The sequence below is a fragment of the Ascaphus truei genome, chromosome 13 (genome assembly GCF_040206685.1).
Source record: "Ascaphus truei isolate aAscTru1 chromosome 13, aAscTru1.hap1, whole genome shotgun sequence".
Classification (NCBI taxonomy): domain Eukaryota; kingdom Metazoa; phylum Chordata; class Amphibia; order Anura; family Ascaphidae; genus Ascaphus; species Ascaphus truei.
In genome coordinates, this window is record NC_134495.1 from 30,472,269 (window position 1) to 30,487,758 (window position 15,490).

Here is a 15,490-nt window from a genome sequence, read left to right on the forward strand (position 1 = left end):
CTGATTCCCCCCCTGCTCCGGCCCCCCTTGTTGCGAGTGTCTGAGTTTGTGTCTGAGTGTGTGTCTCTGAGTGTGTGTGTGTGTGTGTGTGTAAGTGTGTCTGAGTGTGTGTGTGTGTGTGTGTGTGAGAGAGAGTGTGAGTGAGTGTGTGTGTGTGTGTGTGTGTGTGTGTGTGTGTGTGTGATCAGGGGGGGAGGGAATGAATGTGAGGAGGGCGGATTCAGGGAGTGGGTTTGAGTCAGAGGGGGATAATTGATGGAGGGGGGAGAGTGAGGAGACAGGGGGTGTAGTAATAGAGGAAGTGGGGAAGAGAGGGGTGAGGGGGGAGAATGAATGAAGAAGAGAGGGGGTAAGAAAGAGATGGGGCTACACCTTGGGACTATCTGCATTAGAGTGGCACCAGACAAGGTGTGTGTGTGTGTGTGTGTGTGTGTGTGTGTGTGTGTGTGTGTGTGTGTGTGTGTGTGTGTGTGTGTGTGTGTGTGTGTGTGTGTGTGTGTGTGTGTGTGTGTGTGTGTGTGTGTGTGTCTGAGAGAGTCTGAGAGAGTCTGAGGGGGAGAGCGTCTGAGAGAGTCTGAGGGGGAGAGAGTCTGAGAGAGTCTGAGAGAGTCTGAGAGGGAGAGAGTCTGAGGGGGAGAGAGTCTGAGGGGGAGAGAGTCTGAAGGGGAGAGAGGCTGAGAGAGTCTGAGGGGGGGGGAAGTCTGAGAGAGTCTGAGAGGGAGAGTCTGAGAGAGTCTGGTCTGAGAGGGAGAGTCTGAGAGGGAGAGTCTGAGGGGGGGGGAAACTGAGAGGGAGAGTCTGAGAGGGAGAGTCTGAGAGAGTCTGAGAGGGAGAGTCTGAGAGGGAGAGTCTGAGAGAGTCTGGTTTGAGAGGGAGAGTCTGAGAGAGTCTGAGAGGGAGAGTCTGAGAGAGTCTGAGAGAGTCTGGTCTGAGAGGGAGAGTCTGAGAGGGAGAGTCTGAGGGGGGGGGGAGTCTGAGAGGGAGAGTCTGAGAGGGAGAGTCTGAGGGGGAGAGTGTCTGAGGGGGGGGGAGTCTGAGAGGGAGAGTCTGAGAGAGTCTGAGAGGGAGAGTCTGAGAGAGTCTGAGAGAGAGAGTCTGAGAGAGTCTGAGAGGGAGAGTCTGAGAGGGAGAGACTGAGAGGGAGGGTGTGTGTGTTTGTGTCTGTCTGTGAATGAATACAGACACCAACCCACAGTCAGTCAGTCATCCACCCAAGTGTCAGTCACACACGAGTCAGTCAGTCACCCACCCAAGTGTCAGTCACCCACCCCGTCACCCACACACCCCCCACACCCACCACACCCACTCTCTCTCTCTCTGTCTAGTTAAAATTATGCCCCCCCTGAAAACATTTCTGCGGACGCCCATGCACAGACACTGACCAGCACACACACTGACCAGCACAGACTCGCATAGACACTGACCAGCACACTCACACAGACACTGACCAGCACACTCACACAGACACTGACCAGCACAGACTCGCACATACACTGACCAACACAGACTCGCACAGAAACACACTGATCAGCACAGACACACACACTGTCCAGAACTGACTCGCACAGACACTGACCAGCACAGACTTGCATGCACACTGACCAGCACAGACTCACACACTGACCAGCACACACACTGACCAGCACAGACTCGCACGCACACTGACCAGCACAGACTCGCACATACACTGACCAGCACAGACTCGCACACACACTGACCAGCACACACACTGACCAGCACAGACTCGCACACACACTGACCAGCAGACTCGCAGACACACTGACCAGCACAGACTCGCACATACACTGACCAGCACAGACTCGCACATACACTGACCAGCACAGACTCGCACACACACTGACCAGCACACACACTGACCAGCACAGACTCGCACACACACTGACCAGCACAGACTCGCACACACACTGACCAGCACAGACTCGCACAGAAACACACTGATCAGCACACACACTGTCCAGAACTGACTCGCACACACACTGACCAGCACAGACTCGCACATACACTGACCAGCACAGACTCGCACATACACTGACCAGCACAGACTCGCACACACACTGACCAGCACAGACTCGCACACTGAGCAGCACAGACTCGCACACACACTGACCAGCACAGACTCGCACACTGACCAGCACAGACTCGCACACACACTGACCAGCACAGACTCGCACACACACTGACCAGCACAGACTCGCACACACACTGACCAGCACAGACTCGCACACTGACCAGCACACTAACCAGCAGGACTGTTGGTGACCTATAAGAAGGGCTGCAGAAAGCAGGAAAGGTACACATGACATCTGGCAGCTCACAGGCGCCCTCAGTGGGCAGATCTGCAACTGCAGGTTTCTCATTCATCAGAAAAGTTCAGGCTACAAGCTCTGGATACATAAACACACACATCACACACATCCATCAAATACACACATATATATCACATGCACAATATTTATGCACATGCACACGTGTGCTATATAGGTACACACATACACAATATAGATTAGTGGTGCCCAACATGATATTCTTCTAGGGCCGCATTTGCAGCCCTTGAACCCTCAAAAGTTCATCTCGAGACCCCCTGCTCCCACCTATTAAAAAAAGGGAGGGGAGAGGGGTAGTCAAGGGGAGGGGGGCAAGGGGAGGGGGGCAAGGGGAACTGCTGCTTTAAAAATGTGGTCAATAATTGAAAACCTCTCCAAAAATACTGAAACCATCTGTGACCGGGGGATGTTAATACCAGGTACTGAGGGTTCCTTTACTGATAAGCATCTTCTTGGGGAAATAGCTGTTTTCAGCTCGGAGGCCCGTGGCATTCAGAGACTGGTGTCAAATGTAACCAATGTGATCATCAACCACAAAAACATGAATGTGTTAGGCTGCGCTTATAGTGCCGGCGACAGCGTCGCGGCAAAACAAATGCATTGCCGCCATCGCGTGCGCTTATAGTAAGCGCAGCACGACGGAGTGACGGATTGGTCGCGATCGCTGGAAGTCATCTCTATTTGATTTTCCACCTACCGTCGACTGACCGTCTCGTCGCCGGCACTATAAGCGTAGCCTTACAATTCCCAGGAGATTGATTAATGTAGTCCCTTACAAATGAAAATCTAATAAAAGCAGTGGTACTGGTAGCGGTATTACTACCCAGTAACATCATCACATTGCCATCACTGTAAAAGTAGCACAAACGTTTCTCTGTGCAGTCTGAAAATACAGTGAAACTGATATTTTTATAGGCTGCAAAGCAAATGAATCCCCTTCCATTGGAAGGCAGACACTGGTGCAAACATGGCAATGGCATGTGAGAATATCTCACGTTCTACAAAGAAATAGGATGACCAGAAGTCCTGGTTTAGCCGGGAAAGTCCAGTTTTTTAACCGTTTGTCAGGGGTCCCGACTTTTCTGGCCACTGTCCCGGTTTGTTTTTTCTGAGCTTGCCGGCCGCTTGTGCGCACGCGTGATAATCACTTTCTGAACGCGCATGCGCAATCAAGACTTGCTGGATGTTCGTGCGCATAAGAGACCGGCAAGCTCCAATCGCGCATGCGTACGAGTGGTCAGCAAGTGCCGATTGCGCATAAGCAGCCGGCAACTACAGATCGTTCCTGTGCGCCCGGCAACAATATTTGCCCTGCACTTTCCATTTGTTTTGAATAGAAGAAGTACCAGGTCGATATCTTTTAGATGGTGCTGGATATATTCATGGTGGGATCTCCATGAGCCGGCACTGTATAAAGGTACAGATGTAGCAGACGTTATTGCAGTCGCTGGCGCGTACCAACAGGTACAATAACGTCTTAGCCCCGCCACTTAATATACAAATTCAAAGACAATGGTGTGTGTTCCTGCTGGCTCGTTGTGTGCGTCTCTCTCCAACGGGAGCAATATCGTCTGCTACATCTGTATGTAAATGACTTGGTTCTCTCTCTCTTATTCACTCTCTCTTCTTCTGCAAAACGTACAGGCTCTGCATGAGAGTAACGCCAGCTACCCTTAGTTTAAATCCCTGCGTTACGTTTGACGGAACTCTGTGGATATCAGCACCTCTTTTACATTTCATTCGCACTAACGTGGTATAGTTAATGCAATGCACTTTCTGGACTTAAAGAAGCATATGCTCCGAAAACTAATGTTTTTTTACACCCCGGGTTGGAAGCAGGGAGGTCTCCGGAGCTGAACCACATTTGATTTCAGCTCCGGGGACTCTCTGCTTCCCGAGATACTTACACTGGCGACACACTTTATTCGAGCTCGGCTAGTCCCACGAATTCGGGTATACCCGGGTGTATTGAGGTTTGTGACTGTTTTCTGCCCGAGTGCATTGAGGTATTTTCCAGGCAGGGATTGAAGCATTTTATTCCCGTTGGCTGCAATACTGCACAGTACATATATATATACTGCATTACAATTCATGAATTTATGCCATCTGGTAGACACGCGAAGCATTGCAGCCTATTAAATCCTAATCATGATCATTTAACAGATCAGCCGCCCGTCAGCCAGGCATGAACCCAGGCTGGGAAGGCAAACGCAACGGGGCTTGTCAGAGGTGAGGAGCGGCGCATTCCAGGTATCTGCCAGGTACATACCGGGTATTTGCTCGAATAAAGTGTGTCGGTGCAGTAGCTCGGAAGGGGGCGCCGGTATCTCTCTCCCCGGGTTAAATGTCTCGGTCACGCGGGGCAATAGGAAGCCACAAGGGATGATGTCACAGCTTCCTATTGGCCCAAGGGGCACAAAGCCGCCATTTCAATAGTCCCAAGAAGTCCCGCCGGAGCTGCTATTTTATGGCTTTTAATGCAGATTATTATTTTATTTACATTTTTATGTTTAAAAGCCCAGACCCCGTCTGTTTACCTGGCAACTCCTTTCTCCACTCCAGCAGGAAGCACAGAGCTGTTTTCCATGCAGATATCAAAGGGTCTTATCAGAAAAAAAACATCTTACATTATCTTAGTCTTCTCAGATATGGTGCTTTGATGTGTTCTAATGTCACGTAAGAGTGGTTCAGTAGCCATATTAACTTAGATTTTGGACTAATTTTCAAGGAAGAAAAAAAATATTGACATTTTGAATGGTTATGGTTTTTGAGTTTACATTTAACTTTATATTGCTAAACTTGTAAGCAAGTCTGTCTTTGTTTGCAATATGGATGCTTTCGCCCTCAATCATAATCAAAACATACATTTTGGATAAATAGATATAGATTAATGATAATATTTGTTGGTATGCATTTAAAGAAGCAAGAAGTTGGGTGACGTTTAAAACCGTTGAGTAAATGTAGGTATGTATGTATATCTTTATTGATATTGCGTCATTAATGTACATAGCACATCACAGCACTAATACACGTGACAATCATATAAATAACAGACATAAAAGTGACACTTAGTAAGCTCTTCGGAGCAGGGACTCCTTTTCCAATCTAATTGGTAAGTACGAAGAACGTACAGAGACAGTAGGAGGGTGTTCTGGTAAGTGCGTCTGCAGGGGCCAAGGTCGATGTAATGAGGTCGTGAATCTCACTATATCAGGGTCTCTCTCTCTCTTCAGTCACTTGCTCCAAATTCAATCATGCATGCGCTAGCTCACTAAGAAAGACTCTGACACAAAGTTCAGCTTCAATCTCAGTACATGCGTTATCCCGGGGGTAACACAGGAACTGCTGCTTTATTGTTCAGCTCACACAGTTCATATAGCTTACAATGGGGCGAGGCAGGGGGTTGGGTTTTAGCCAGATATATCTTGCTCCGGGACACGCTGTTGTCTCTCATTGGTACACATTATTCCCCGAGGCGTGCACATTCCTTCGTGCATGGGTGCGTGATCAGCTCATGAGAGACTCGGGCTGATAAGTCAGTTGTTTGTACATCTTGCATCAGCCGGATTTCTTCCTTCCAGGATAATCTCAGGGTGCGGTCCCGGATACAGGCGCCATCTTTACTGGACAATATCTATTTACTGGGCTGAGTTATATAACACTCGGAATAACGGATAAACATATATTCACATAATCTCTTCTACCTTCACAATCCCCCCTTGAATCTATATTTATTCGTTCCCTCCCTAGGGGATACAAGCTGTCCTACGATGCGGGGAATGGGGAAAGGATTTCTTCACTTGACTACTGGCACAACACATCTCTAACAGATATTCATACCTTCCATCAAGACTGTAAACATCGTAGGAGTCTCTTTCCCCAGAAACTTGGTTCTTATAATAAAGAATTATGCATAATATATTTCTGCTTTGGGGGGCTTCGGGTAGGCATATCCGGCTTAGCTTTAGTTTGCAAAAATGATTCCAGATCACTTCCTGTACTCATCATCGTTTCTGCTCCGACTACTTTATACATTAGTTTCCGATAAAGAGGAAAGACACAGCAAAGCACAAGGATAGCAAAGACAAATAAACATAACAAAATCAATCCAATAGTCGTGAGAATTGACTTCCAGCCTCCAGTCCAATCTGCCAGCCAGTTGGCCCAGCTGGTATCCACCCCTGAATTTCTCTTAACCTCTGCCGCTAGATCCCTGATCTGGTTTAGTGCTTTGACCGTCTTTCCATCTATCACAGAGTTTTCTGGGATAAACGTGCAACATTCTTCTCCAAACATTGAACATACCCCCCCTTTCTCTGCTAAAAGCATATCCAAGGCCATACGATTCTGAAGAGTCATTCTGGTATTTGGTCCTAGTTCCTCAATTATACCTTGGAAAGCGTCCCTACTATAATTGATAAATCTCTGTTGGTTGTAATACAGATAATTGATCCAATCAACATTTTTATTAATTTGTACTTGGGGGACCATTGATGCGAATCCAGCAAGAATTTGGTCTTGGGCCTTAAATTCATCAGGGACCCCCCTTGGGACCCCTATGGCATCTCTATATACCAGATTATCACTTTGCAGGGCTGTTGCTATACTTCTTTTTGATCTCGACAGAGAGAGAGACTTCCTGAATAGGCACTGCTCTTCTGGTTCCCATGGGAGTACTCTAAAAGGCATAACTACCTTAACTAATGCACACTGTCCTTGCCACACTTGGGGTAGAATATTTCGGAGCTTACCATTTCCACACAACCAATAAATATCTAACATATGTAGCGTGTGATTCTGTAGGTCAGTGGAGGATATAGATGAATTAGAGGTACAGAATCCTGGGTTAAACCTTCCTAGCTTTATTCCCGAACATTGGCACATTGCTCTTGTTCTCAAGGTTTTTTGGCTTAGCTGAACCGCTCAATATCAATTGGAACTTCAGAAGAAAAAATGTATGTTCAATGTTTGGAGAAGAATGTTGCACGTTTATCCCAGAAAACTCTGTGCTCTTGTTCTCAAGGTTTTTTGGCTTAGCTGAACCGCTCAATATCAATTGGAACTTCAGAAGAAAAAATGTATGTTCAATGTTTGGAGAAGAATGTTGCACGTTTATCCCAGAAAACTCTGTGAATGAGAGACAACAGCGTGTCCCGGAGCAAGATATATCTGGCTAAAACCCAACCCCCTGCCTCGCCCCACGTTGGGCGCCAAATAATGAGGTCGTGAATCTCACTATATCAGGGTCTCTCTCTCTCTTCAGTCACTTGCTCCAAATTCAATCATGCATGCGCTAGCTCACTAAGAAAGACTCTGACACAAAGTTCAGCTTCAATCTCAGTACATGCGTTATCCCGGGGGTAACACAGGAACTGCTGCTTTATTGTTCAGCTCACACAGTTCATATAGCTTACAATGGGGCGAGGCAGGGGGTTGGGTTTTAGCCAGATATATCTTGCTCCGGGACACGCTGTTGTCTCTCATTGGTACACATTATTCCCCGAGGCGTGCACATTCCTTCGTGCATGGGTGCGTGATCAGCTCATGAGAGACTCGGGCTGATAAGTCAGTTGTTTGTACATCTTGCATCAGCCGGATTTCTTCCTTCCAGGATAATCTCAGGGTGCGGTCCCGGATACAGGCGCCATCTTTACTGGACAATATCTATTTACTGGGCTGAGTTATATAACACTCGGAATAACGGATAAACATATATTCACATAATCTCTTCTACCTTCACAGATGCATGAGGTGTAAAGTATCAGCCAGCTACGCATGTGCTTCGTTAAGCATGTGTGTTTTAAAATGGGTCTTAAAGGTGTATAGAGAGGGTGCTAGTCAGATATTGAGGGGAAGGGCATTCCAGAGGTGTGGGGCAGTCAGTGAGAAAGGTTTAAGGTGCAAGAGGCCTTTAGATACAAAAAGGGGTAGAGAGAAGACATCTTTGAGAAGACCGCAAGAGTCAGGATGGTGCATAGCGAGAAATTAGGACTGAGATGTAAGGAGGGGCAGAAGAGTTCAAAGCTTTAAAAGTGAGGAGGAGTAAGGTGACTGGAGACTTAAAAAAATATAAGTACTTTTACATTGTAAACTTTTAATGTTTTTAATGTAACCGAATGCTTAGGCTGACCTCACTCTGCCTACTACCCGACGTTGCCTGCGCACATCCGCGGTTGCGCGCCTTTGTCTGCTGGGCGATGTGTTAACATCCCCAGGAGACTGAATTAACCGACAGTTGGCGGGACAGGGGGAAGATTGATGCCATCCTCTTTTTAGATAAAAAGATGGACTTTCATTCATTGGCTGGGCAAGTACACGTGACGCGGCTGCCGCACAAAAGCCCAAATTCCGTTGTCTCCCTGAGTTGCAGCAGCGTCAGCGCTGTACTTCTCCGCTGGGGGGAATTTCAAGCCTGAAAACTCCCATTGCCAAACATGAAAGAGTGACGAACATGCGCGCGCACGTAAGCGCGTGCACGTTGTGTAGCTAGCAGTGTGAGCGCGGCCTTGGAGAGCTTTTACTAACTTTGCCTAATCTTTTGCAATAAAACTGTTTATTGATCTGTATTGAGCCTGCAGTTAAATGGTCAGAACCCATGGTTATCCTGTGACTGCTAAGTAATTATGCTGTAATTAAACGGTAGAATATCAGATAGTAGAGTAGGCCTGTAAAGTATCTGATAAAACACAAATTTAAAGCGGCTGTGAAAAAAATATCAAGCTGACTTATTTTGCATGGAGAGAGATCCGCTTTAGTCCAATGGATGGGACTCAAATCTTCTCCGGCAGAGGGAAGATAGCTACACAGCATGTACTGTATGTATGTATGTATGTATGTATGTACAGTGTTCGACAAACCTATACATTTGCTCGCCCCGGGCGAGTGGATCTAACCCCCGGGCGAGTAAATATTGGCCCAAGCAGCACACGTTTGGTACTAGGTGGCGAGTAGATTTTTTTGTGTGGCGAGTAGATTTTTTGGTGATTTGTCAACCACTGTGTATGTATGTACAGGGAATTATAATATAAAAATCACTACAAAGTCAGACAATAGGAAAGGAAATCCCTGCGCCGGAGAGCTTACAACCTAAGCGGTATGTTGGGAGACTTAGACGAGGTCCCCGGTGCTGACGTCGGTACGCGCGCGGCACACCAGTCACTAACTCCAATTAGGCAGGCCCCGGTGTCTTCTTGCGTGTTGGCTCACGCAGTGCGGTGGCGCGTCAGCCAGCAGGGGAGACAACATAATTGTGTTCCTGTGCGGCAGCGCGGTCACGTAGTGTGCTGGAGCCAATACGAGGGCAGGAAGCTTGGACCAATGGGAGCGCAGTGCTTTGAAATGCTGGGCAGCACCCCCCCCTCTGTTTTAGCCACGCCCCCCAACACTCCCTAGAGACCGCAGATTGTGGTTTTAACCTGTTCACGTATCGCCAGGCGCTCGTGCAGCAGCCACCACTGGGGACTAAGGCTAAGGCCCCGCTCCCTCAGTCAGCGCGCCCGCACTGCAGACAGGCGGCGCGCTGACAGGCACAGACCGCGATATGCGGTCTGTTAGGAGCCGGGGCGGGAGGAGGGCGGGAGTGGGGGGCGTGGTTTGAGCGGAGGGACCCGCTACTCCCCCCCCCTCCCTCCACGGGCTCGGTCTCCCGGGCTGCAGGAGGGAGCTGCTGCGGGCTGCTGGAAGGTAAGCAGCTCCCGCTCCCTCCCCCTTCCCCCACAAATGCCCTCCTCACACACGCTGATACACACACACACCCACACACCCCCTACCTTGTGGAGGAAGCTGTCTGACAGCTCCCGCCCCCGCCGCTGATAGGCTCTTCAGCGCACCACGTGACGCGTCACCGCTCGGGATCACAATTTTCTTGCATCCCCTGGCGGCTGACGCGTCACAGCGCGTTGTGAGCCGTGCAGCGAGGGGGGACTGGGACCGGCTAGGAAATGATACCCCTGCTGGTGAGGAACGCGCACGCGGCCGCGCGCGCCGCCGGACGCAGCGAGACCAAAGCCTTAAGCTTAGAGACAGCAGGTGAGGGAATAAGTGCTGTAGATTGCAGTGCTTGGCCACAATGGTTGGTAGGAGCGACTGTGGGTGTGGGACAGTAGCCATGAGTCCAGCCGATTGAAATGCTTCATGTAAGAGATTAGTTTTAAGGTTTGACCTAAGGTGGGGAGAGAAGGTGCTTGGGGTGTACTGAGTGTGAGGGAGTTCCACAGGTAAGGGGCAGTGAGGATAAAGGGTTTAAGGCGAGAGAGAGCAGAAGAGGTGAAAGGGGTGAAGACGAGACAGCTATGGTTAGAGCGCAGGAAACGAGCAGGGACATAGCAGCATATTAAATAAGGTCCATAGCCTCTCCCCGTCACTGTACCCCCATTCCCGGTCACAGTGTCCCCTTTCTTTTTTCAGCTTTGCGCTCTCACTGTGCCCCATCTGTGTCACTGTGTTTTCCTTCTCTCTGTGCCGGAAGTCCCTCATTTTCCTTTTAACTACATCCCTATCCTGTCACCGCTTCCCCCTCCTGTCATACACCTAATTGTACCAATAAGGTAGAGTCCCCGCTGGCGCTGAGCGCGCTCATGCTTGGAGAACGCTCCAAGCATGAGCGCCAGGTGTCCTGCATGTATGCGTGCGCGCGCATGGGGGGGCATTGCGGGTAGTTGAGCGCGCTGGAAAGTATAATTTGTTTACCTAAGCGCCGAGCGTGTGTGCGCACAGCGTGAGCGGGTACTTACATATATCTATAAATGTAAGCAACCATCGCAAGCGCAGCGCACGCAGCCTAAGAAATACATTGAGAGATACCTCTTGTTTTCAAGTAATGCCCTCTGCCCTCTCTACACGTTCTGTAACTGTGACAGCCTGTCTTTTTCTCTTTCATGTTCAAGAGTCCTCATCCCTCTTCAGTCCTCCAATTTGCAGCAACAGGTCCCAGAGAAGCAGCAGACGACACACTTTGCTTGTTCCCATCCAGATGCACACTCAGGCCCACATGCACTAAAGCAGGGGTGCGCAAACCAGGGGGGGGGGGCGCGAGAGTCTCTGCGGGGGGCGCGGGGGTTACAGAGGCCTCGCACACTTCCCGGATGCATTTAAATTAAAAGCCGGGGAAGCAGCGAAGGCCTCTGTAACTCTCTCTTACCGTGGTTCAGACGTCTTCCGGAGACGCGTCGCCATGGCAACGCGGCGTCAAATGATGCTATGGCAACGTGATGTCACAATGCCAGAACGCCAGAGCCGCAGTAAGGAGGGGAGGGGGGGTGGTTTGCGAGGAGAGGGGGACAGCCGGCAGGGGGGCGCAGTGAAAAACGATTGCACTCCCATGCATTAATGGGTGCCCATTTTAAACCTGTTTGTAACTGTGTAAATTGTAATGTTGTCAACTTTACTTTCGTGCCCAGGACATACTTAAAAATGAGAGGTAACTCTCAATGTCATTTTTTTTTCCTGGTAAAATATTTTATAAATAAAATAAATATAACACAGCACGCCCTCACTAACATTCAAATGAACAGGAGTGAAGACATCTTTACCACCATTTGGTGCATATGGGCCTCAGGGAGCGGAGCAGCTGCAACACTGCTCCACGATTCTGCCTGCACAATGACCAGCTACAAACAGTTAACAGTACACCATCTCAATGAACCTTGCACCCCCACTCTGCCTGATAACATGCAGGCCAGACTTGTTTGCTCCCAGCATCCTGTAGAGATGATCAAAAGAACTCTTTGTGGCCTGACCTCTGCAGACAGGACAGTGATCAGAAGGCTCATACAGGGCCAACCAACAAAAGTGTTAGTATTGGCTTCATTGATGCGTGCTGTACAATACACAGTGAAAGTTTGGTGTGGGGGGCCTCAGAGGATGTCGAAAAAGGTGTGGGGAGGGATGTCCCCCCCTCCTCACTTAAAAGACCTCATGTCTTGTGTCTATGTCCCAAACTCTATCACTGCCAGTGAAGGAAAGACAGGCAGTCGTACACTTCAGGGCCCCCAGGCGATACAGGGGTTAAATAAAAAGTCAACAGAGAAAAAATAAATAACATCAAACCTACCCTTTCTTTTCTTTTCACAGCCTGTTGCTCCATTGAGGATGTTGGTTTGTACGCACAGTGGTTTCAGAGAAGACAAAAAAAGCCCATGATAATCTGTGGGGGAAAAAAAAACCTTCTTGAGATGCCCCCCCCTGTGTCCTCCTGCCAGGCTCTCGCTAGTAACACAGTGTTACAAGTAACGGTTTCGCACGGTGATCTTCCCAGGAAAAGTTCGCCATGTTTTCACATCCTTTTCTCTGAGCCAAGTCTCTCCCCCTTTTTTCTTTCCTTCTTTTTTTTTTCTTTCCAAGGAGGAGGTGGAGGAGGGGAGAAGGCGGAAAGAGGTTTCAGTTTTCCCTTGCAGAGTCAAACAATGAGCTCAGCTCTGCTGGAGTTTGGTTACGTTTCTGCATTGAGCGAACAAGGGACCAAGGCAACGACAGCGATGCTGCTTAGTCCTGCGCTGCGCACTTTAAATATAACTCTTAGAGCTGCAACTTTAATCAGAATCGGGTTTTTTTCTTGTGTAGCGCTGACAGCGTGCGTAGTGCGGTACATAGAATTTTTGCAGGCACAGTCCCTGCCCCGTAGAGCTTACAATCTATGTTTTTGGTGCCTGAGGCACAGGGAGATAAAGTGACTTACCCAAGGTCACAAGGAGCCGACACCGGGAATTGAACCAGGCCGAGTCACACTTGGAGATGTAGTGGCAGGCTGCAGAGCTCCAAACACTCGTCATTTCCCCCTAAAAGTATTTACATTATTGGAGTCTAAATTATTTCTATTAGTCGTATATATTTTATACTGTAACTTCTGTGAACTTACATAGGGTCAAATCAGTGACTCTGGGGTATCTGTTAAAAATGGAGGTGCGTATTTTAAATGACAAAACAACCCCATGTAGGAATTTTAATATTTTTCCCTATCCGTCTCCTTGAATCCTCCTCTACTGTTGAGTAATTTTATACTCTGTAGTATAGGACACAGTAAATCCATTATGATATTCCTTGGTCGTTTAGACACTGTAATCCCTCATAAACATTTTCATCTGGGATCATGTGGGTAATCATTTATTGTTTTTATGTCCTGCTTAAATTGGATATTGCACTTTGAGTACTAATATCAAACCTGGTGTACTCTCTTATTTCCTTAAAGCTAAAAACTCTGGAATCCCCTGGTATCCGATGAATTACTTTAACAAAGAACATCCTGAAGGAATTAAACTTTAATCTTCAATATATGCTTTTGATAAAAACATATACAGTATTTATACAAATTTTCACTACTGAATAGAGAATGGACTTGGATATCTAAATAATAATAATAATAGCTTTATTTCATATAGCACTTTTCTCCCAACGGGACTCAAAGCGCTTCATAATTACAGTATGGTGTGCAGTACATAGGAATTTTACAGACACAGTCCCTGCCCCATAGAGCTTACAATCTATGATTTTGGTGCCCGAGGCACAGGCGGATATAGTGACTAACCCAAGGTCACAAGGAGCTGACACTGAAACTAGGAATTGAACCCAGGTCACCTGATTCACACTCCGTGTCATTGGTTATAGAGTCTGTCTTGACTCACAGAGCCACACTTTCTCCCTTTGTGCAACTTTACGTAGAACAACCTCGATTGTGGTATATTTGTATTTTGGGAAGTTTTTGTGCTGTAGAACTACCTATATCTGTGCAGAAACCCGTTTATAGTGCCACAGTCTGCCCCTGTACTCGTGTTTTTGTTTTGGGTATTCCATGTTGCCTAGTAACATGACATCACCGCGTCGCATGCGTCCGCTGACACTGCGAGATGTGATGACATCAGATGATGTTCGGGAGATGCGGAGGATGGAACCGCTCCCCTTCACAGACCACAGGTGGTGGGAATTGGGTGAGCAATTAACCCCCTTGAGGAATTTAAATGCGTATTTCACTGTGCCAGTTAGATTACGGGCATTAGGTCAGAGGAACGGGCTTGCTGCCCTGAAACGTCACCAAGATTGTACCTGCTCGGCAAACGGATTAAAAACAGAGTAAGCCTTTTACAGGACTGATTCCTGTGTGCTTCCTTCAAAAACTTCTTTGACTATTGTGTTGTATCTTTGGCCCGGGCCATAGAGGGGTGAGGCGATCCGAACCGCGCTGACGCTGAGGCTCGCCTGCTGAAATCTGGGCGATTTCATGCCCATACAGGCGAGCCAGCGGGCGCGATCGGAGCCGGGGGGAGGTGGTTGGAGGCGGGGCAGTGACGTCGCTGGGCCAATCGCCCGCGACGCACTGACGTCGACGTCACGGCGCCTACGTCACGGCGCCGTGACGTCGACGCTGCTGTGCTGGGATTGGAGGTTTTCAGCCAACAGTGCGCTGAAAAACAGCTTGGCACTAGGCTGAAACCTCCATCTCCTCAGCACGCCTGCGGACGCTCGCGTGAGCCCCCTCTCAAGGCATCCTCATTGAGAATGCAGGGGCTCAGCGCGGAGCGTCCGCACGCCTCAGCGCGGCCTGTCCTTCTATGGACTCGGCCTTAGTTTACACATTGTATGCAGCGCTTTCTAGAAATATTAGACTAGACGTAATACAGGGAGGAACAATACAAGTAAGCATTGGGAGGTGCGAGTTCCTGCCTAAGGATGGGCAAAACTGTCAATCTGTTTCCCGGAATAGCATGGATCATTGTGAAAAAAATCCGTCCCGCACATTAAAATCTGCGGATTGCATATTTTAAAACCCCTCATTGAATACAATCTGAGCGGATTATTATTATTATTATTTTTAGAATCGAGAGATATCGATCTGTTCATCTTTTACTTAATGTCACCTGGACTCAGTAACTCATAACCCTCAGTATATATTATTACTTGGTGCTTGAAGTGCTTTCAAGGTTATAATCAACAAAATAGATATCCCTGGGAGGTATGCTGTTAGTAGACAGTGTGCACTCCAACCCATCCGCTGGTTTAGCTCACACTGCTAGAGCTGTTGTTCTGCATAACAGAGATGGTGTGGGTTCAACTTCTGATCTTGTTGGTCTAACACCATACCCCATTCCTAAGGTGTCTTAGACTTGTCAACCCAATAACACTTTGTGTGCTGTGGGAAGCAAGTGGCATTACTT

The 15,490-nt window shown here is 48.2% G+C and overlaps 1 protein-coding gene across 2 annotated transcripts in view; it reads right to left on the bottom strand.

Moving 5' to 3' along the window:
- Positions 1–12,652, bottom strand: part of TTC28 (tetratricopeptide repeat domain 28) — a 548,651-nt gene extending 535,999 nt beyond the window's left edge. For both annotated transcript variants that reach the window (XM_075569008.1, XM_075569007.1), the window contains exon 1: positions 12,397–12,652. In XM_075569008.1, the coding sequence (XP_075425123.1) occupies positions 12,397–12,429 (33 nt within the window). In that variant the 5' untranslated portion in view covers positions 12,430–12,652. The remainder of the gene's footprint in view (positions 1–12,396) is intronic.
- Between the last annotated feature and the right edge of the window lie 2,838 nt (positions 12,653–15,490).